Source organism: Hippoglossus stenolepis, chromosome 19, assembly GCF_022539355.2.
Source record: "Hippoglossus stenolepis isolate QCI-W04-F060 chromosome 19, HSTE1.2, whole genome shotgun sequence".
NCBI lineage: Eukaryota > Metazoa > Chordata > Actinopteri > Pleuronectiformes > Pleuronectidae > Hippoglossus > Hippoglossus stenolepis.
In genome coordinates this window covers 3,424,166-3,448,624 of record NC_061501.1, presented here as the reverse complement: position 1 = coordinate 3,448,624, position 24,459 = coordinate 3,424,166, and the positions used below count along the sequence as shown (strand labels likewise).

The window sequence follows — 24,459 nt, the reverse complement described above, 5'->3', positions numbered from 1 at the left end:
ATTTGAATCAAAACTTTCAGGGCATAATTCATAAATCAGAGATGAAAAACTAAGAAAAAGCTAAATGCGTTAATTACCCCAAGGCATAGTGTTTCAGGTCCAGTCATTTTTCTTTGATTGCTGCATATTAAGCCATAAATACAGATGTAAATACTTTTTGAAAGCAAGTTTACATCTACTCTGATGGTGTGGTATTTGTTATAGCCATGATTTAAAGCTAGGGTTGGTAATCCTTGAAATGCTTTCAAGAGCAGGCTACAATATGCAACTGATTCATCCCACTCCCTCCCAATCGTCCCTCTCATCGATCTGTAATACACCTCGAGATGCAGCCCGGACACATTGTCTGTGATGATCCCGGTATCATCGGGTGTTTTCGGGTCTTTACATCAAACATCCTCACCCAGGCGATAATCAGGCCCCGACTTGTATCCAGGAAGCGCACTAGACCACTTGTCCCCCATCTTCAACCAGAGCTTGATTTTCATCCGTTGAAATGAGTGTTATGATCAATAAGAGGCTCAGTGTACAGTGGGTAGATGTGCCTGTTCATCCCTTCCCATCTTTAGTAATTCAAAGACGTCCACATAAAAGGGCGAAACATATCCAGGTGGGACACCGCGTCTTCTGGCAGCTCCCTGGATTGTCCTGTCCTCCTCTCAGCCCTTTGGCTGAACCTGTATTCGTCACGGCTTTATCTCCTTGCAGCTGCCCTTTCACTCTCGTCCTCTCCATTCATCAAGCCTCCCTCCTTCAGGCTCCTCTAAAAGTCCCATCGCACCTCTCTCATCCACCCTTTCTTTCTCTCTTAGTCTCCCTCTCGACTGTTTCGGACTCCCTGTGCCACCCCGAGAGTGGTGGCTTAGAAAAGGCCATCTAACTGAGAGACCCCGGAGTCCCCGGAGTCCCCCTAGTCCCGGGGATTAGACCTCATTTGCATAAATCTGCATAACCTCGTTAAGGCAGGGGGAGATGCTGTACACACTGTAGCCAAAGACACTTCAGAGCGAATCAGCCCATTAAGGATTGCAGTGATTATGGGATTATCACTCTTAACGACTGCTGGGTGACTGGACTGGTGCATACTCTCTGAAAAGTGCCACACTGTATGACTGAATACCAAATTGTGAGGAAGGAGGGAATCACAGCTTTGAGTCAGGTGACCGTCTGAGTGCATTTGCATGGGATTGGTTCCTGACAGTGTTTTTATTTCCATTCAAATTATTTCCACTAACCTCCAGTAGAGACACCATAGATGTGTTCAACTGTGGATTAGGAATACAAACATTGCGGCCCATTTGTTCAAATTCAAGGGTTTCTCCCACTTCCGGCTTTGCTCTTGAAAACAAGGTGTGGAATGAATGTCATGCTTCAGTACTACTTTAATGTCTTCTTGAATAATGTTGGCACTCAGGAAACTTTCTTCTCTATTTAAAGTCAGGATCTAAAGTGAGTTGTGACCTGAATGCAGAAGTAACCAGATGGCAGATACCAGAACGTTTTTTGAAAGGCCACTTACTTTTAAAATAAGAGGAAAAGGTTTGCAATTCATAGAGTAAAGACATGTCAGATAAAGTAATACTTAAACGAAACAGGAACAGATGCTTCGTTGGAAATAGAAAAATAATGTAGAAAGCAAACGATTGTAGTTTTAGGGGGGGAAAAAGCACCATTAAATTGCTAATAGGGTTGTAAACATTGGAACAATTTCACAACAACAAAAGTACTTATCGATTGATTTGATTACAAAACTATGATTGTGGCTCAGGAAAATGAAAACAGCCCTAGGACTTTAGAAGACTGGTTCGAACAATAGTTCCATGGGTTTGAAGGATTATCGTATACCACATTACTGCAGAACTGTTTATTAAACACAGAGATGGGATTTTATAAGTTATAATGGTTTTCACCATCCTTCATTGGGACACTAATGAGATTCACTGTGGAAGTATGACAGTCACATTAGAAAGTTGTCTTTCATCAGCCATTAGGGTTCTTCTGGGTAAATTGTAACATCTGAACACTTTGTCAGAGGAACTGTATAATTTTGCAAGAAAATCTGAGAAAAGTTCAGCGTTTTCAGTTTCGGCAGTATTGCAACATAATGGTATGTGTTTTTTGTTCACAGTGTTGCTGAACATGCCCATAGTGGGTTATAGCTGCGTGATCTATGTCCTATTTGTTCTGCTGTATCCACTCTTTCTTGTGACAAACTGAAAACAGATGCACCCTGCTTTAATTATCCTTGAGATGTGTCTTGACGTTTAAATTGAATTGATTAGACCTGTCCAATGTATTTATGGTCCCACAAAGCAGTAGCACCGTGACCTCAACAATTGTGAAAGGGGAAAACCTTTGGACCACAAGGACTTGTATAGAGTTGGCCAAACTGCCAAACTGAGTCAAGTACAAGAAGCACCATGGTCAGGGAGGGGATGAGAACTCTAACTCTAACTAACAGCTAGAGTTACAGAAGACTTCAACAGAGATGAAGGACAGTCGTTCAGCAACACTCCATCAATCAGGCCAAACAAGTTTGCCGAGTGACATTTAAAGGCATGAGCAAAAAAGGATGAAACTAAATTGAACCTTTTGGGCAGACCTCTAAACACTCTGTCAGAAAAGGCTAGCTGTTCATCAACTGTGTGACACTAACCCTCAGGGGAAGCATGATTGGGGGTTCTTAGCACCAGGGACAGTTTGACAGGTCATAATTCAGTGAAGGATGGATGCAACACATAGAGACCATAAGGAAACCTGAAGAGTGCACATGACCTGAGACTGGGGCGACGGCTTACCTTTAGCGTGACAATGACCTGAAACATACAGCTAAGATGGCACCAGGACTGTGTCTGACTGTTCTTGAATGGAACAGCCACAGTCTAGAGGTTAAAAAAACATCATGGACCATCTGTGGAGAGACATTAAGATGGCAGTTCACAGACTCTTTCCCTTTCAGTGTGACAGAGCTTGATAGGATCCTCCAGGAACCTGAATCCAGACGTGGGAAAATTTGTAGAGATACAACCCATGAAGTTGGGAAGCTGTTAATGAGAGATTTGAGTTTTTGTTTTTGATAAAGTTCAAAAACATGTTTTCACTTTGTCGTCATAGTTTGTGACTCCAAATGGCAATCTTATCTATTTACAGTCAAATCTACAACACAATAAATTGTGTGAAAAATGAAAGGGTCTGAGTAAAGTATGTGTTGTGTATCTCCCATAATAAGAGCTGACACAGAAAATAATGTGCCAGCAGGTATTTTGTCAACACTTTTATGTTCAGTAAATAAATGTAAGCATATTTATTATTTATGCACTCTGTTTAGAAACTGCATGACAATACAACACTAAGTGGACTAAAATAAATGCTTGGACTGTCAAAACATGACAGGACCCCCCTATCCTCCTGTCAGCTTTCTCACACTAATGACATCAGCACTTTTCCGGCAGAGTTCTGTCTTGCCAACAGTGTTGGGCAAGCATCTCTAATGACGTGAAAAATATGAGTACATTTTATAAAGACATCTTGTGCTGTGGTAGCATTTTCATTTTGGTGAAATGCTGTTAATGCGTTTGCCAAGCCCAGAACACCAGAGGAGAGTTAGGTATAATTGTTTTTCTGGCGCTGTGACAGGGGAAGGGAGTTGGGTTCGACTGTAATCAGGAGGATACCGACTCAGACAGGAGGGTGTCCCACCTGGGGGATGGCACCTGGAAACTGGGTTGGTGTCACCGGCACCTGGCTCATGATACCTAATGGCAAACATGTTTCCACTTGCAATAAGAATGTGTAATGTTTGTTGTTATTCATGTCATCAATTGTCATTGCTGCTCCAATCATCCCTGTAAGACCTTTTCTTTTGTATAAATACTACATTGATAAAGCTCTCAATTTATGCTAGAAATTGTACTACGCAATGGATGTTATAAATATTACTACTTTGTTGATCTGTTACACGTTGTGCTTCTGTCCGTCCTGGGAGAGGGATCCTAACGTGACTCTCTCTGAGGTTTCTAAAAGGTTTTTTATTTCCTCACTCTTGTCGAGGGTTAAGGGCAGAGGATGTCACACCTTGTTCAGCCTTGTGAAGCAAATTGTGATTTTTTTAATATTGGCTATACAAAAATATAATGTGATTGTTGGATTGATACCAAATACTTTATTTTTATATGATGACTCATCACTTTCTCTCAGATAACTCTATTTTTAGGTCTGTCGGCTGCTTAGAGAATACTAGTGTGAGAGGGAAACTCCCACTTACAATTCATATGACTCAGTGGACTGTGATATTCCTGGTCATCAGCAGTCTAAAGCAGTAAAAAACAATGTGAATAAATTACCAAAAGTATATTTAACATAAAACAATAGAATATATATTTACTGAAATTATAAACAGATGGGAAAATAAATTGTTGACCCTGGAAAAACTTAGCTAAATAACTCATTATTAAATATTCTGGAGCTTGCAGGCAAAGTTGACTTCACTTTTCCCCAATGTGGAATGATGAGAAACTATAAGATCATCAGGGAGTACCAGACTACCATCCCAGTGACACTCCTTGTGTGCCTGGACTGTCAGAACATCGAGCCATTAGAAGTCTGCACTAGTCTCAAAAATGTCAACACCCAAAGATCAATAATGACAGAGCCACTGTTGAATTTGCACCCACAAAATTAAAACAATAATTCATGCCATTCATCTTTAGATAACAGTGGATGATAACCTATTTATTCTCCTGGTGGCAATCAAGTCACAAGAGTTTACCCACAATAGTTTGGCTACAGATGGAAAACATCACATTTAAAATGAGTAAAATCACAATGCACACACTCAAGTAAAAAAAACAAAAAACATCCTTATCCTGTTCATATCATACCCAGTACCAATAATTCAGTATCAATAGGCTGATATTGATATGTGATTGCTGCAGAAATCTTAGTAGAGACTGTATTGGGGATATTTCTGGGCTCCGAGCTCTGAGCTGGCTGCTGTAAGAGACACTGCATATAAAGGGCTCTACTAGATTTATTGTGAGTGCCAGCTCTCTGTGTTGGAGAATTTAGCATGTGTCAAATTTTTTGGTTTCCATGGCAATTGCCCAGTTAGAAGTGGGTAGATAAAAAAAAAAAAATCTTCAGCCTGTCTCTGTATTTCGCATCGTTTACACCAGTAAACCAGCCAATCGCATGCATCTGCTTCTTTTGTCTCCTTTTCTTTTACTCCCTTTTTTCATCCTTTCATCCTGTCCATTCCTCCATTAATTTTTCTCTCTCCTCTGTCCTTCATCTCAGTCTTCCTCCTTATCTCTCCGTCTCTGTTGTTTGCAGCCACAGAGCTGATATGTTGACTTGTGCTTCTAGCATATGGGCTTCCCTCCTTATCCGCCTACGCAGTGTACTCAGGGAGATTCCAAGCACATACACACCCTCACAGATACACACTCGCGCTCACAGACATGCAAACACATCACATGCACAAGCACACACAAACTGGCAGACTGCAAAGCCCCCAAGGTCTGGTCTTAGTGAATTATTCAGTCTGCGTTGGTGGGTTTATGAGAACGTGTGTCTAAGATCTTGTGTGTGTGTGTGTGTGTGTGTGTGTGTGTGTGTGTGTGTGTGTGTGTGTGTGTGTGTGTGTGTGTGTGTGTGTGTGTGTGTCGGTGGGAATATGAAATGGTGTTTTCCTCTTGAGAAGCAGCAGCTTGAGCTTGTCTTTAATCAGCCTCCCTATCTGCTATCTCCCTTCAAAAGCTCATTAGAGTGAAATTGCATGGAGAGAGCAGGAGTGGAGTGGTCAGTGCAGCCGCCCCAACCAAAGACGAACGGGAGGGGTCTTGGATTACAGTTAGCTCACTGTCGTGTTCAGAGGACACGTTTAGTATACCCCGGGCTATATTCTAACAATGACAATGCTCTTTGTGGTGTTTCAGTGAAAATATCAGTGATAATGACATTACCTCATTGATGAGTAGCCTATACAACCCCACCTTTGTAGTGTTGATTAGTATTTGTCACTTCATTCCAATTTGTTAACACAGTAGGGGGAATCATCCACATTTTAAAAATACTCCCATTATCCTAAAATAGTAGTTTATTATAGAAAGCTTCACACCACATTGTGATAGTGTTATTATTCAGTGGCAATGCAAGATGCGAGGTGAGGAGGAAGAGAGGCTGTGGAGGTTGGGGGATGGATGGGTCCACTTTCATACATGAAACATACATGCAATTTGCATCTTGTTGCTATCTGACAGTTACTGTTTGCTTTTATTCAACTGTAAGCACAATATTTCCCTGACAACACCATAGTGTATAGTATGGAAATATTACTGAATTGAATAACTGAGAATGTGTCTCTTAAAACAGGATTAAATAAATATTTTAGTTTCATTTCAAGTGTCATTTCCTTCATTGTAGAGCATCAATCAACCTTATTATGTCTCTTTTGAAGTCAGTGCCATTTGTTACTTAAGCAAAGCAACATATTTTGTTTCTTCTTTCATTATTTATTAATTATATACAAGGTTTTCTTGGGTGTTTAGATAGGCGCCATGAAATAAAATGTATTATTATTGACATTTTTATACTGGAATGGAGACTGACAGTATTCATAGTTCAACTAAATAATGGACATGGTGGGATGAATATTTATACGGCTGTTGCTTTGGTACTTAAAAAAAAAAAGAAATCAAAAGGGCATTTTGAATTAAAAACCACTGGAGCATAATAAAAATGACCTAGAAATAAACAAGGGTGGCACAGTGTTGCATTGGTTAGCTCTGTCGCCTCACAGCAACAAGGCTTTGGACTCAGTGTGAAGTTTACATGTTGGGTTTTTTCCAGGTACCTCTTCCCACAGTCCAAAGACATTCACATTGGGGTTTGGTTAATCAACCACTCTAAACTGCCTGTAGGCGTAAATGTGAGCGTGAATGGTTATTTGTCTCTATATGTTGGCCCTGTGACTGGCAACCTGTCAGTGTGACTCGCTTCTCACCCAATGTCAGCTGGGACTTGTTCAACCCCCCCTCCCCCCCTCGCATAGATAATGGCTGGATGGATGGGTGGGCAGATGGATGGATGCAACATGCTATTATATTTTTGAAAGAATCTGAATCTAGCATCGTTGCATAATAAGCTCATTTTTAGAAAATTGCATCGTAATACTACATGTAATTTTTTTTGACATATCTTTTCATATTATCCATGTAATATCTTATTTATCTGTTTAATCTTGAACACTTTGGATCTCAGTACACTGACTTTTAAATATTTACAAATGCCTGATAGAAGGCAACAAATAAATTCACACAGATATACGTATATACATATATATATACTCTCAATGCATGCAGCATAATAATAATGTCCTGACCCCCTGCCTGGTAGAATTATGATATCTTCCCCCCCATGTCCAGCTGCGCTCTAAACTCTGAGCAGCACAAACACTGAGCAAGCTGCTTTTCAGACTCTCTCCTGTTGTTCTCTTTGTCCATCTTCCTTTTCACATCAATATGTGACTATCTAAATACTGCTAAGGCTCATCTATGCTGCTTTTATATATGAAAAGAGGTACGTCTCTTTGTAACAATGTAACCGTTACTGCCCACTTTACATTGGCATGATTGTTAAGCAATACATCCACTAGAAGGCAGCGCAGAGTCCAGTTTCTAACATTGGTGGTTTTAATGTACCCCTTCACAAAAGTGGCAGTTTGTCCCTGAAGTATTATCATATAAAGTCTCTCCTCAAAAAGTTCTGGCAAATTTCCTCCCCGTGTCCTCTAGTGGTCTCGCTTGAACTATTAGCTTCACTGCCCCACATGGTATTTGGTGGTGCTACTTCGTTTATTTGTAAAAGCTTTCTGCAGAAACGATCACACAGGCAAGGTGGAGGTTGCAAGTGAGATGAAAAGTGAAGTGTCTGTGCTCATATTTAAGTGTCTCTGTGTGGGTTACCTCCTGACCCCAAAACACGCAGGGGTGTGTGTGTGATTGTGTTGTTCTGTGTCTAGAACATTTCGTCTGTAAAGGTGTGACTTATAGGCTGCATCCTAAACGTGTTGGAGAGGAAATAGTATCATGTATGGTGAGGGTGTTGTGTCAGTCACCTGAGTTCCTGGAACAAAGGACAAACCCAGTTAAACCAGAGTAGAGCAAAAGGTCACTATAGCATTCAGGTGATCTCAGGATCAACTTCTGCAAGACATGAATAGACAATGGGCTCACATGCTAGACAGTGGGTGCACCTTAAAGTTTTTGTTGAGCTGTACCCTAGATTGAAATGTCTGCTGTCAGCATAAACTAAGAAGTTATTAAGTAAATTTCCATTACATGTTTCATACATATGCAACAATATGGACAAAAAGGATTCCGGGTATGCATATATACATTCCGCATTAATGAGCCTTTACTCATCCATCTGTCACTGTCATTCTTCTTTCATTTTCATGTCTTTAGATTTTTAAGATTTTCTCTCCTGTTTTATGTCCCTAACCCTCTCTCACCCTGTGGTTTTATTACAATATTGTTATTCAGAGTGAACCGTATTTATGTATCACGACTTCTTTTTTTTGCTCCTTTCTAATCTAATCTCTATGTGTTTGTATGTGTGAATGTGCACATTCATGCAAATATGCCTCATCACTTTCTGTGAATCCTCGCGCACTCTAAATGAGTCGGGCTCTTCAAAAGAGTTAACCAGCTGCAGGCGGAGGAGGGGGCACATCTACTTGTTTCTTTTGGCCATTATCAGTGATTGAAAACCACGTATTCATAGGCTGGAAAATGAAATGTACAACATACACACACAGCTCTGCCTTCGTAATACCCAGTGCTCATTGCAGCCAGACAAACCCATCAAGCTTTATGGGCCTCCGAAGGGCCGCCGCTGCCGCTAATTAATGGCGGCAGGCTATCAAGTGCATCCACATCACTGATCTCCACTGTTTCCATGAATATCTGAATAAGCCCTTCCACCAGTTTTATGTCTCCCAGGAGAACAGCCTGTTGAATCCGGGATGGGCGACTTTGATAGATGATATGTCGGTTTTATGATGGAAAGGGGAGGGAGAGGCTGTAATCGTGTGCTTAACACAGGGAGAAATGGGCACAGATGCTTTCAATCTGGAGCACTGTGTTGACAGACGTTAACTTTCTCTTTAAGAAATGGGCAAAGTCACTTTTGATTCTTGTCGCATGTCATTGATTGATGGGTGTTTTGTGGGAGGGTGAGCAAGACGCAAGAGTCTTTGGTGGCTCTACACACAACTTCTGTTTTATTGTGTTGCTTAGTTCATCAATCTCATCAGGTATGATAGCAATGTTACATTCATCATGGAGCAAAAGAGGTGAAATAGATTGTAAGAACATATCTATCAACAAGTCCTCCAATAACAACTGTAGATCATCTGTGACTGCTTTCCAAATTATTACAAATGAGCCGTACAACATGAATCTGTGTATTCTGAGTGTAATCAATATGATCTGATGCTGCTGTCTGATGACAATCGTTTGTTTTTGATGAATAAAACATGAAACCAAAATGCTATAAGCACCTCCACCATGGAGCTTATGTTTTTAATTCTGTTTGTTTATCGGTGAGCAGGATTATGCAAAAACTACTGAAGTGGTTTTATTGAAAATTGGTAGAAGAGTGGGGTATGGGCCTTTATAAAGACCTTCGGTGCGAAACCAGACAGAGGAAAATTCTTTTCACTTTCTTAAATATTTCTATAGAGTGCGTTTGATATCTGTGTGTGTGTGTGTGTGGTCCAGCTTGGTTGAATTTGAGGGGGCTGAGTGCCATGCAACCTCTGTTACTGCTTTTAAATTAGGTCTTGAATTGTTTTTCTTTTAAAAGCTCTTAGCTTTTCAGGTGGATTTTTATTATATTTATTTACTTTCACTAAATTCAAATTTTTTAATTGTTATTTAATTCAATGTTGTTTTATAGTTTTTTTCAAGAAAAGTGTGATACAATTATTATTATTAATAATATTATTGTTTTTGTTATTATATATTTTTTCCGTTAAAGTGACAAAACTCAAGCTTAATTAGGACAGTTTTTGTCAGTCTAAATATAAACAGCATGACAAACGTAGATACTAAAATGTTACATCTTTAAACATGAGCCCTATGCATTCATTTGCTATTTGATCTTAATTTGAGGATGTATATAAAACTAGGTTAATGTGTAAGTACTGATCCTAGTAGCATGCTGGGGAAATGTGTTCCTCAAAACTTCTCTCTCAATTAGAGGCATTTTTAATCAGCCTCTATTACAAGCTGTGTCTGTGTTTTTTATTTTTTAACTCAGGGTCACACTGTGTTGTGTCTTGCTGCTTTGTATCTCACGCCATTCCCTCCTTATTCTCTCCCCTCAGAGTCTGTGTTTGATGCCTCCTCATCTGTTCTCTCAGAAATTCCTGAGATAGTAAATATGCCCCCCCCCAACACACACACACACACACACATGCATATCCAAGTTATGACTCGATAATTGATTCATGAACAAATATTTCCAACATACACAAATCATTGAGCTGCAGCCTTCAATAGGATTTTAAACATAAAAAAATAACAGCAGCAGTGGAAGAATCCATCCAAAAAAATGTGGTGTAAAATATGAGTGTACAAGAATCCCAAGTGTCATTGGCCAAAAGGTGATTTTGAAAAGAAATGCCTGAATATTGCAGGCAAACCTCCTTTCAGTGGATATAAAACAACATGATGGTTCACAGGGGAAATTGCTACTGAAACAGAATTTACAGGAAGTAATGACCGTCCACCCTCTTACTTGTTAAAAAATCATTTCTGTTCAGGAGCTGTTTGATAATGAAGTCCAATTAAGACTTCATTACAAAAACTTAGCAAGAAAAATCACCTCAGTGCATGGACTTTTAATTTTGGTTTTAATTTCATTCATTCATTCATTCATCATAGGGGCAATGAATGACACATTACCTACTCCCAGGATCTTGGCCGAGGTTGTGAATACAGTTCAGATAGTCGTCCACTCAGCATATATAAGTCTCTCTTCCTTTCTCACAGACAGGACTTTAGAGCAAATTTTGGTCTGGCAGCACCAGAGAGCAGCTTGTAATTTCACAGATCTTTGCTCAGGTCTGCTGAGATGACAGAGGTGGAGGAGTGAGGTTTGGCTCAAATTGGGTGAGGCAGCTGGCCAAGGATATGTAGGTACAACATGAACAGTCTTGGGAGAGTTTGGCATCAATGGACAGAGCTTAACGAATGTTGTTAGGACAGATTTTGAGCTTGGGAAGCAGGGATATGATGGGGCATACATGGAGAATGACATTCAATAAAGGTCTCGGGCAAGATGAGAACCAGAGACATAGCTGTTCATGGTGTGTGTCCACCCACCAGGTCACCACTGCATCCCATCTCTTAGGGCTAGTGCTAATGATCCGGCAGATTTTAGACCTGATTCCCCCTCCCGACTATTGTGGGAGCATTGCCAATCAGAGCCTCGATCTGCCTAAATGTGTCACAACATAATCTTAATGCTTTACCTCTTAATGCGATTGTGTCGGAGCCTCCCCGATCTCGAACCGTAAATATCAAACATGTTTGATAATTGGCCGAATACTGAGCAAACCTGCAATATCCAATGAGAGTGAGAGTAAGCGTCAGCAACCGGATGTTGTCTGTATAGCTGCAACTAAAAACAACAATACATTTCCAAGTGACCCCCAGCTCACGCTGCAAAAGCGTATTCCGCCTTCTCAGCCATGACTTCATCCATAGTTTTAAGTCTCTTTTTTAGTTTTTTGCTGTAAAACAGAACACACGCAAGCTGTGGACGTTGATCTTCCTCCATGTTTGTTTTTCTTCTGAATTCACATTAGATCACGCAAGTTTCTATTAGATCCCAAGACTCTGTAGTCGCCACCCTGAAATCATACAAACTGTGTGATCAAACATTCTGGCCAAATGGTAAAGTGTGTATTAGTTCTGAAGATTATAATAATTAAAAATCTATTATATCTGTCATAATGTCTGTGGTCTCCAATGTTTTTAAAATCCTTTAAGAGTTGAAGATGCTCTAGTGTGCACCATGCTTTAACAATTTGTTACTGGCTGCAATGAAGCAACAAGTTACATTTTACTGAATCTAAATTCTGAGTTAGTCAGTTTACACTGTAAGTCCATCTCACATACACAACTATCCAATAACAATCCCTCCAATGCAGTGCATCACATGTTATAGATGTGTAAATTACTGTTACATAACACTGCATCTGTCAGTGACGATAGAAGATTATGATGATTACGCTGACAACTAAATTAATTATTGAGCGTTTCTTGTATATGAAACGATCAGTGAGGGACTGAGGGAGTAATTTTGGCCTCGCTGTTGCACAGTGGTGACCAACTATGTGTCATGGAGAGTCAATATTCAGCAGGTTTTTTAATTTCCAGCCAGGCCCATTAGCGGGTGTTATTACAGATGAATCATTTCCCTCTCCTCGGAGGAGTTCAGAATGAAAACCTGCAAACTTGACCCTCCATGGCCCTCCATGACTCATGGTGAGCCGTCCCCCCACCCCAATGTGTGTGGAAGGTTTTGACAGATTGTAGATAGTGGATTGTTGGTGAATCAAGCTTCCTGATCAGTCCTATTTACTGCTCCCATAGATGGCACAGCCTGCTGTATTGCCTAGTACTCGATGATAAAAGAGCTCTCACACTGACTTTTTGTGTGGATATTGTGTATATTATATTTTCATCAGGCACCTAGATGAGTAGTATAGTTATAGATAGATATTTATAAAATGAATGTATGTGGTGTAACAGCTGAAATTGTTAAATGTGCCTTTAAGACATACTGTGTTGCCTCGTTATGAAATGAGCAACATCATTACACTGCACTCTGTGTTAGTTGAGTAACACACCTAGATGAGAGTGGATGCAAGCCAATGAGCTCCTCATTTTTCTTTTGGACCCCAACTCAGGAGTATTGTTTTGGTCATGTGTGGTTTCTGTTTTATTCATATATGAAGATAGAGTCGTCCAATCGGGCATGGAAAGGTTGTGTTTAGTGTTTAGGTCAAATAAATGACAAATTAAAGTCCCAGCACCTCTTAACACTCCCTTAACTGCTTTCACCAGGACACATTGACTCAAACCATTACAATGGCACTACAAGTAAATGCACCCCAGTTCAACTCAACCGAGATCAATTACAAATGTTTGATTCATAAAAGCCAGCTTCATTGTCGTTTTCTGACAATTGATCACAAACATTTTAAATCCCCTTTTCCTGGCCCCATATTAAAGGTTAATTCTGATCAAAGTTTGAAGCAACTGGAGAAATTAAACCTTTCAGAGTTTACTTTTAATGGCTGGAATCATTGAGGAAGATTTTAGAAATTACCCAAAGCACAAGGCTTTATTTTTAGACCCAGGGTGCATTAAGGACCTGTTTGGCTTGTCAACTGCAGCAATAGTCATACTGCTGGATTTTACTCCCCTAAAAAATGTTAATGACTCCTCTATCCCAGACTCCCAGACAATACTTCTCTGATAAACATCTCCTGTATGTAAAATCTTACTGAAAATAGTTCCCTTTGTCTTTATAATGGACATGTCTTTTAAAATGTGGCCTTGTTAGTAACTTTCAATTGGGTTTGGAAACTCTCACAGTGACTGTTATATTTGTTGAAAACGTTAGCAGACAAAACCGGATGCAGCGGGAAATCCTGAATGTGCTAATATGCCCACACTCTCACCCTTACGATCCATCCACCTTTCATCCTGCAAATGTTGACTGAGTGCTGTAAAGCATTTGGGGTTTGTTGGCCTGTTCTGAGGTCTGTAAGTGGAGGCCTGCTGGAGAATTAGATGCATCTACATGTTGGATGCATGAGACTTGGCGACACACAGGGTTGAGTCTTGCATTATGGTAATACAAGAGATACGGCTTGGACAATGATTCTCTTGTGAAGCCATGATCAAAGCTTGCATTCAGCTTGGACTTGTAATGACTTTACCTTGGAGGGTTACACAGTTGCATTGCTGCATCATCAGCTCTGCGGTATAATCATAGTAGAGACAAATAAATGAATATTGATCCTCCAATACGCTGATATGGAATATAGGTACAACTTCTCCCCCGATTCTTGCTTGTTCAAACTTTTATACGTTAAGTAATATTACAGGATAATTACCATTAATCACTGTCTTTATGGTAAAGTAAACTATAGGACGGAACAACCCTAAAGATTTGTGAAAAATTGCACTTTGAATTGACGTTAAACTTTTTGTTTTAATTGCTGTGGAGGATAATCAGTAGTTTGTGTTTTTCACCATTTTATTTTATAAACTCTCTGCATTGCGAAAGAATGGTGTTTACTGTAAATGGCAGATAACAAAGTCGTGATGGAGTGGAAACTCCCAGAAACTTCAAGGTAGTGATAAGTATGCCTTTATTTTTATGGGTTTATTTTTAATTCTTCATTTAGTTTATAAGTTTACAGGCTCATTTAGTAAAATGGTGTGCTGTTTTTTTTTCTTTATCTGATGATCTGGTTGGCAAGCTGCTTCATACCTTTGCCCTCACAGGGATAAATAATGAATTGAACTGAATTCACCGCAGAGTGAAATGTTTCTGAAGAAAAAGTGACTTTTTTTCCTCAGTTCTTCAGTCCGTTTTTTTTTTGCTGCCTAATTGCTGAGAAATGTGGTCACATTCTTCCACCCCAGACAGATCACCAGTCTTGAATCACTACTGCACCTTGTCGTTTTCTCCAAATCTCCCATTCATTACATTGCTTCTGTTTCATTTTATTGCCGTCCTTTATCAATACCGTTCTCAATTCATTTAGTTTTTCATGTAATCCTTCCTTTGCAAAGTCTTTCTACCCAGTCAACCAATTTTCATCAATTTATTCATTCTACCATTTTATGTCACAAACTTTTCCTTATTCCCGCTCACTATCCATAGATCTATTTATAAGTATTTCTCACAGTTGGGCTTAGTATAGTGAAAGTAACAGGAGCCTCTCAGAAGCTTAAAACTCTTTAGTGGAAGCCATCTATCAGCCCAACACACAATCACCTTGATGCAGCACAAACACTGTCACATGTGCACACAGCCCTTATGCAAAAGCACACACTTATGTTGTTTGTATGTGCTACTGTAAGAAACACATAAGAGTCCCCTATCACAAAGTGGAGCCTCGCAGTTTATTCACAATTCATTGGAAGTAAAGAGGCAGAGTGCAGGGTAATGAAGTATGAGTAAGTATGTCTGTGTGTATGTTTGTTCTCTGAGTGCATTAAGATCATCCTTTGACATTGAGCAGAGGCCATGAAGCTAAATGGCTCCTTCTACAGTAAGTGGTTTAGAGAGGGAGTCATATCAGAGCTCTGTGGGAGTCGATGTGACCAAGGTTCCATCTGTGCCTTACACTTTTAACCACAATTATAAAAACACATATGCAAAACTACACACACACACACACACACACACACACACACACGCACACAAACACACACTTTTGAGTTGGCACGAAGATGAAGTCTTGAGAGAAGAAAAGGAAAGAAGCACTTTTTAAACCATAACAGACTTTTAACAGCAAAATGATTCATTGCTATTATTTACAAAAGAGACTAAAATGTATATTTCAAGAATACATTGACTTTAGTATTTGTTGACTCACCACTTATTTTTAGGAAGATTTGGTGTGCGTTACTTTTATTTTGAAAGTGGCCCTCTTATTCTGAAGGTGACATGTCAGCCTGCGCGTGAGGGTTCAAATCAGGGAGCAGGTGCGTCAAGCAGCAGAAAAAGTGTCTTTTAACAGAAACTATTGTTTTATATTGTTGTTTTTGTTGTTTATCACTCGGTAGGAAGGAGCACAAGGTCAGTCAAAGTTTCAATTTGACATTATGATGGAGAATAACTTTACTGACTAACTTTTAAACTCACTAGCATGGCTGTTAAATTAAAAGGGAGCAGTTAGCAAGACTGCTGTATTAGCTAAGTGTGGCTACGTAGCTTAATTGGGCTGTGCTATAAATACTACTAATAATAATTATAATAATAATTATACACTTTGTTTGTATAGCACCTTTCTAAACAAAGTTACAAGTTGCAGGTTAAATAAGAAGTAATTTTAAAACAATTTGGGTTACCCTGACAGTAGAGCACCGATACAAAAATATAACAAAGTAAAAACAAAATAAAATAAAACTGTATAGAAGAAATACTCGTCACAATTATGCGTTCATGTAAGAAGAATGTTTGGTGGTCAAGTTACAAATATTTCAAATTACAAATAGGTCAAATTACAAATATTTTTATTTTGTGTCTTAATAATGACAATCATAATATAATGAACATAATAACTCTCAAAAGATAAACTGCATTCTCATAGTGTTGTATTTTTAATTATAAAACTAATTTCTTCCCCATAAATTTGTGACTTTCCCCCTGAGAGAGTTCAGTTGTGCACAGCAGACATTTTGAATCATGGCAGGGAAATCACAAGAGGTCCCCTTCACTTTAATTGATAATGGCTCTGTTTCATTAAGATGCCCTGGACCTGGTGAAACCAACTGGAATGCTGCCACAGAGATGTCTGTGCATTTAATCACAGCTTCATAAAATTACAGCACCTCACAGTTTAATGAATTTCTCCTTGAATTTCCCTTTTACCCCTCATAACTGTGGTCCTAATATTAACTGGTTAAAGTTGAATTTCATATAAGATTTGCATTCACTACATTTGTTGGCTGTTATGTTGATTTTATTTCAATATATGAATAATTCCACTATAATACACTTTGAGTAAGCCAAGTCATCGTTAAAGACATCAAGTGGAAACTTTTATAGGTGTTTTATTATACATGCAAGTGGAGACTTTGTTCATGCAACTACACTAATATGTATTTTATTCAGTGGTAAAACTTTTGCCAAATATCATTTATCTACATTTTCATCGAAAGAAAGTATATAGCTTCAGCGGGGGAAGCTATGAAATTCAGATAATTAACAATATAGGAATTAAGTACATGGTACATGTGGTAATTTTTTTTCATGATGCAGAGGGAAACATACTTAGACTTATACAGCAACAGGAAAGATAACAAAGTTGTATCACTTATAATGTTAAGGATTGGGAAAGTACTGAGTTTTATCTGGTTAAAGCTGGTTTTGTGTTAGGTTTACAATCATTACACTGTATTTTTACTTCACTCATTTTCCACCTGCAATGTGTCCATTGTTTCTTCTGTCACCCACAGTACCATAGATTTGATGGTTGTGTTCCTGTCCTGGAGAAAACTGAAGTAAAAATAAACCTTTTTCTCTCCACCCCCAGGTCGCAAGTTTGTCATCGCCAATGCCAGAGTGGAGAACTGTGCCATCATCTTCTGCAACGATGGCTTCTGCCACATGTGTGGTTACTCCCGGGCTGAGATCATGCAGAAGCCATGCACGTGTAACTTCCTCTACGGACCTGACACCAAGCGACTGGCTATTGCCCAGATGGCGCAGGCCCTGCTGGGGTCAGAGGAGAGAAAAGTGGAAATCAACCTCTACCGCAAAGACGGTAGGAAAAAACTAACTGTTAAAGTGACTTGAGAGGTGGTTGTGTGGTTGTCGGAGAGGGTAAACATGTTTTCCACTTGTTGACTTGTACAGGAGATGAATATGGAGATTATCCAGCATAAAGACAGCACAGTTTGTGTGCTTATTTGGGAAGGAAAGCCTCTGTTTATTTAGATTCATAAATGTGGATTTGACCCAAAACAAGGTAATTGTGTGTGTGTGTGTCTGTCTGTATTTCGTGTTGGAAGGAGGAAGTTGTTGTTGAAAGATGAAGAGCTTGGGAGTGTGCCATTCTAGATACTGTGTTATATGAGTTGTCTGCCACAGTGATTTTGAGAACTCTACGCGAGGTACTTGTCAGTGAATGTGTGGTGGGAATTGACATTTTTAGTTGTAAATGGTTTTGGCGCTATACAATGAAGTTGTTTCAAAGTTGTTTGTGTTGTGTAAAAAACATTTGGCACCCTCAAGCACATGTTTTTATGTTAGCTGTTATGTGTGAGTGAACCTACTACTGTTTACTGAATCCATTTTGTTATCCTGTCCCTTGCAACATGTCAGAGCACAAGTTGAGAATGAAAGTCCAGAAAACGCTTTATGGTACTTTCGGTCTGTTTCTACGTTGTATTTAAAGAAAGGTAATGTTATGCAGTGATTCATATATTCAGTTTGATTTAGTGCATTAATACATTACCTTAATTAAGTACTCTTATTAAACAAAGAACATTCTGCACAATCATACAAAAGTCATGTCAAAGTTAAAACAGAACAGCATGAAATAGAGACGTTCAGTCGGACGTTCAGTTCGGACCTTGGTTTATGAGCCACAGTTCGGTTCACCTCAGGGCTATTTTTTGTTGTTTTTTTGTATTCATGTTGGATTTGACTTCACAACAAACCACGTTAACAAAACTAACCAAATAGGAAAGAGCTAAGGGTGTGTGTGTGTTTGTCCTACAGTCACAACATCCAGAGTTCAATCCGTATATTTACAAAGTCTGTTTCAGTCTCCCCCACAAGCCCAGTTCAGTTCAATACAGTTCAAACAACGAAAACTGATGCAACAAAAACAATCCGTTCCGGTTTTACTGCGGATCTTCATAAACCAACAACTCAGGAAATTAAACAGGAAGAGAAGCGTCTGTGCCGCTTCAATAATAACAGCATTCCTATATACACAATATGTACAAGGCACTCACGGTAGTCGAGCAGTCAGTTGCGCATGCGCCGGCTGGCAGCTCTAGGGTAGCTCCACAGGGAATAAACAGTCCACCGGACTCCGACACCTGATTTCCTCTTGACTCTGACTTCAGAGACGAGGAGCAACACACAGACTTTACAACACAGTTTTGCGAAGGTAAAACAGACGATCCTGTCCTACCTCCACAGTCATTGCTCTAAAGCTACTAGTTACTTCTTGTGGTTGGGATTGGATTGGAGTGTGATTGGACACAATACGCACACACGCAACAGGCTGCAACTGCTGCTATGGCAGCGTGTGGGGTTGGGCAGGGAGATGCGTCACGGTTCTGTCTTTGCATATCGCGAAACATTTGACGTGTGGACCGCGATTACGGTACGAGAATTGTTACAGCCCTAGACTGGACCTTAAGTGACATTAACAGTAAGATTTACTTTAGAGGAAAGTACACAGGGGAAACCCTTGTATAATTCTCTCAGATGGCAGGAGTGTATGTCTGTACAGCTGCCAACTGGACCAGGACCAAGTAATAGGACACTGGTTTCTGCAATGGTAGACAGCTTCCATGGTGATAAAGAGCTGCCATCAGAAACTCCCTGGGCTATGGCCAAAGCATCTGCTGGACATTTTCCACCTGTAGATAGACACCAGAACAGCAGGAGGAAGCGAACAGGGAGGATAGATTTAAAGAGACAGATGGAGGAAGAGGATGGAAGAGAAAAGAGCTGAAACAAACTGAGTTGAAAAAAAAGATGACTAAGAGGCAGGAAAACAGTGTAGCTCTAAAAAGTTCAGAAAACCCAATGCGTGAGAGATGGAAAAAAACATGAGAAAATGAGAGAGAGAGAGACTGTGAGAAAGTGAATTTGTCACGTAATCTGAAAGTGTTGCTGGTGGTGAGAGAAAGAAAGTAAAAGACAGCGGGAGGAACACAGAGATGGCGCCAGCTGACTCTTCTCTCTGATACTTCTGAGGAGCACTTTGCCAATTCCGCCCTCCACTCTGCACGTTTGACTTTCCACTGTTTATGTTGAAGATGTAGACACAGACACACACCAGCAATCTGCTATACAAGGTACCTTGTAAAAAGCTAGAACCTTGCGTATAGAATTACAGATGTGTTGTCATTTCTGACCCACCGGTTATGTTAACAAGAGTCCACCATGCTAACAACGGATAGTTAAAGGCTTTGTAAGCAACAACATTTAATGGCTGCAAGGTTCTTGTGTCAGTGTGGACTGGTGGCTGTAAAGCTCCTGTTGATGTGTGCAGTGCAGTTACTTGAAAACAAGAAAGAGAAGAGAAATCATTCATCAGAAGTTATCATTTCCCCCCCCCAAAATTATAGTTTGTCATTTAGGTAGCAAAGTGACAAATGTAATGATACTCAAAGCAATGACTAATGTGATCCCATATGCATGAAATACGACTACAGTGAGGGGTAGATGAGCCTCGCAGAGCAAATTAACACAAAGTGTCAAACATGGATAGAAAATGGAAAAGGGTCTGAAAAGTGGGCACCCAGCATTTTTCCTACCCAAAGCCTTCAGATTTGTGTATCTTTTATTATATATGAAGAGTTAACTGAACTGAGCATGCTTGTTTTTTCCATCAATTCATATCTATACAAATTCACACATCATACTCGGGCACTGTGGAGCAGATCACATCATCACATTTCCCTGCAGCTTCCCATGACAGACATATTTACTTGTTGTCAAGCTAATTGCATCCTGTTGGCTGTCAGCTTTGTGCATCTGCTCCATTGGCCCAAACACTGGTCGTTGAATAGAATCACCAGTTGCTCTAGTGATGATACTGTGCAGCTCCAGTGTGAGAATCTACTGTAAAAAACCAAATGATTTGAGGCTTTATTCGAACAAAGCATGAACAGGAAACTTACTCTTGAGTAATAATGATTAGGAAAATAATTGTAGTCCAAAAGACACTGCATTCTATTTAATTTCACTAAATGTTTTTATTATCAATATCCTGCTGCTGCATAATTATAACCACCGCTGCTTCAGGACCAGTTTCCTGTCTGCGTGTCCTCCCTCCACTCTCATGCTGACTTTACACTCACCTGAACAATACTGATGTTTAATTTGTGTTTGTTGATTATGAGGCACATATTTAAACACGTGTGCACCGTATTATGCTATAATAAAGTGATCAGAACGATCCGGATTCATAATCCGACACCAAAGATTAATAACTAAATACATGTGGTTATCAGTTTTTGGGACAGAGACAGACACTGAATTGAATGTCAAATCAGTGTGAATAGCACCGACCACTGTTTTAGACTAACTGTTGAATTTAGATTTTTGAATAAAAAAATTACAGCACACCTGAAATAAAAATAACAGTCTAAAATACTTTTTTATAGCACAAATCATGAGGCTAGTGAAGATGCACACCTCTAGTAGTCTCACAGTGATACAAATTTATCATGTATAGAAATCAAATTATTTGATGCATCTATAATCGTTTTATAATTGAATCCAACTCCTTTGAATCGGAATCGAGTCGTGAGGTGCCTAGAGATTACCAACCCTAATTATTACCCTTATTTCATGACCATATAACATCAGATGAATGATTGGCTGTGTTCAAATCATCATTCAGTTTTTAAAGTTTCATTGTATTTAGTTGTAACCCATTGTGAGGTTTGTTTTACAACCAAGAGTTAACTGCAAAGTAGAAGCACCAGAGTTGTTACATTTACCTTTAACTTTAATATATGTTTCCTGCTTGCCTGATTAAAATTACATAAGGAACACTGCTTGATGTTCAGTGTGCCCTACAAGTTTAAGTGTCAGATTAGAGCTGTCAGGGATAAGCAAATAATTCAAATATATTCCAAAAAGAAGTATTATCTGTCAACATTCTGGTATGCTCACCATGTTGAGACATCAGTTAAATGTAGAAGTCAACGAATGAGTGTGTGCTACAGTGAAACGTGTTTTTACGGGTGGTTTGCACCCTCATAGTACATTTAAGTAAACCATTGAATGTCCACAGAAACGTACAGCATTGTGTATTCTACATGCATTCAGTAAGGAAGCACTGTAATGTTCTTGCAGTAAGGAAGCCATGAGTGCTGAGTGGACTAAAGTGTGTTATCTTCTGTGGCAATGTGATTGAGCTCACCTGATTATAGTCAAGAGCATAGCAACAAACATAGCCTATACTTTATCTACACAGTAACCTTATCTTTTACTGGGGAACATTGTTTGTTTGCTCTACTGGGGGCCAAAGGACATTCTTTTGATTGAAAACATATATGAACTTTTCTTCAACGGTTTATATTCTTGCTCTTTTGCAGTGGTCACCAACCTTTTCAAGCCCAAGATCACTTTATAATTCCAAACGTAAGCCAAGATCTCCCACCCTGATATCTTCCAAAAAACCTAGTAAGGAGGGTCATATTTATTATTTTTGCAATTTCTTTTGAAGGCTCAATGCACAAAGAAAGGAAGTTATGCAACTATCATAACTAGTTAACTAATATCTATTCAATGCACAATATTCACATTATTATCAATTTATATTTACAACATCTGTTTAATGCACAATATTTAGCTTCTCAGTTCAACAATATGTTCTGCAAAGGAGCTGCTACTGCAGCACAATGTTTTTATGTAGGCTTTGCCTTGAATATGGCCATTAATATGACTATTTCCTTGTATAAAAGTAGTCCTGTGTACTCATAAATACCAGTACTATACAGTATGAAGCCGTGCATCTTTTTTTTTACAAAAAATAATGGATTCGGTCAACAGAAACGCTGTAGTGCTTTTATTTTGAGCCGCATACAGGAAGTGTTGCAACCATTTACGTTTGTGACATAAATTCATCAGATAAACATTAAAATTCAGGTGAAAGATGTTCTTTGTTTATTCTGCTGTGAACCACAATGTTTATCTGTTTCATTTATGTTTGTGACATAAATAAACATAAACCAGCAGCTCCGCCGCCATTAGCGGACACACTGTCCGTGTGAACAACAGACAACTGACACTAAGCTGATCTGTGGTGCAACCGCAGCCAGTGAGTCCCGAGTGTTACAGGGATCAACAGTGAAGAGTGTCGAGCTCGACGGGTTGGCGACCACTGGTCTGGTACATGTAACAATAAGTACAACTTGTGAGTAAAAGTAAATAATTTGTAGTTGTTTTTGCAGATCATGACTTTATTGACTGAAATGATACCTAATGGACATCAACACTTTGCTGTGTTTGTGTTGACCCAAAGACTTTTGTCACCTGCAAAATCCTCATTGACTAATTAAGACATTAAATATATGAAAATGTATGCTCAGGAAAGCTGCTCGTTATCTGTGTGTGTTGATGGGTAGGACCCTGGTGACTTGTCTTTCGCAGTCATAGTCACACACTCAAGCACACAAAGACACAAACAGAGTCTTAGGTAACCCCAGTGGGCCACCTGCAAGCCATCAGAAAGCCACTGATCGAACGCTGTGGACACACCTCATCCATAATGCACACAGGCAGGAAACATTATGCCACCTCCTCTTGTCCCCTTTGCCTCCTTCCCCGCTCCGGTCTCGCCTCCCTTTCTCTTGATCTCATAAAGCACCCTAATCAATGAGTGTGCAGGTGTGTGTGTGTGTGTGTGTGTGTTACTTGGAATGGTGGGACTGTGTATTCATGACCCACACATACGGTACATGCATAGAGAGAATGCACACACATGCATGAACACATTGCACATGCACACTGTGCACGCACAGACTTCATCTGAGCCCATTTATCTAGTGCCAAGCTTAGGCATGAGCCTTCACGATGATAGATCTCCCTCCTCGCTCGCATGCTCAATTGTCTGACTCCGATTGCTCACCAGCTTAATCAATCATGCTCCAGGTAAACTGCGATAGTGTGAATGCGCACACATACCGTGTACAGATTTTTGGTACAGTGTGCTACTGCCCCAGTTGGGTGCTGCTTGTAAGGCTTTACAACTTTGTGTGCACAACTATGCAGTTTTACGGTGGCCTTTGCTTCACAGGGAAACATGGATTTGACTAGGGAGGGATTAGAATATAACTAGTTTCTTTGTTCTGTTGGAGAGAAAGAGGAACATTTATGAATTTTTTTAATTCTCAAATTTATGAGAAAGAGGAAAAAGGTGATCGGAAAAAGGTGTGAAAAAAACAGCAATCTGTTTCGTTGGGTTACCACTTTTCGTTCCTCTTGTACTTTATACTTTACACTAGGGCTGGGGGAGATGGCCTAAAACAAATATCGCAATATTTTTAGGCTATTTCAGATACACGATGTATCTCGATATTTGGAAATCTCCTCTAAACCACTGTACACATGTTAAATTCATAAAGGTCCACAGGAAGTGGCTAAGCTAGCGGACGTTAGCATTTCCGACGGTCCCTGAATGCTGAATCTCACTTATTTTCTCTCTAACTGTCTCTTACCTCTGTATCACTGTTTGTATCTCTCTCTCTTTCTTTTGCTTGCTTCCCATTTTCCTCTTGGCTTTAATTGCAAAGCTTTGCTATTTCCTCCCTCCTGTTTTGTCGACACTCTCTTTAACTTTCTCACAACCTTTGTCTCTCTGTTTCTTTCTGTCCCTCCACCAGGGAATAGAGAACATGGCTCCTCCGCAGGCTGTAACAATGTGACAGATTGTGTTCTTTT

The 24,459-nt window shown here is 39.6% G+C and overlaps 1 protein-coding gene across 1 annotated transcript in view; it reads left to right on the top strand.

Annotated features, from left to right (window-relative positions):
* Positions 1-24,459, top strand: part of kcnh2b (potassium voltage-gated channel, subfamily H (eag-related), member 2b) — a 200,317-nt gene that overhangs the window by 3,800 nt on the left and 172,058 nt on the right. The window contains exon 2 of the mRNA XM_035143130.2: positions 17,354-17,584. Coding sequence (XP_034999021.1) covers positions 17,354-17,584 — 231 coding nt within the window. The remainder of the gene's footprint in view (positions 1-17,353; positions 17,585-24,459) is intronic.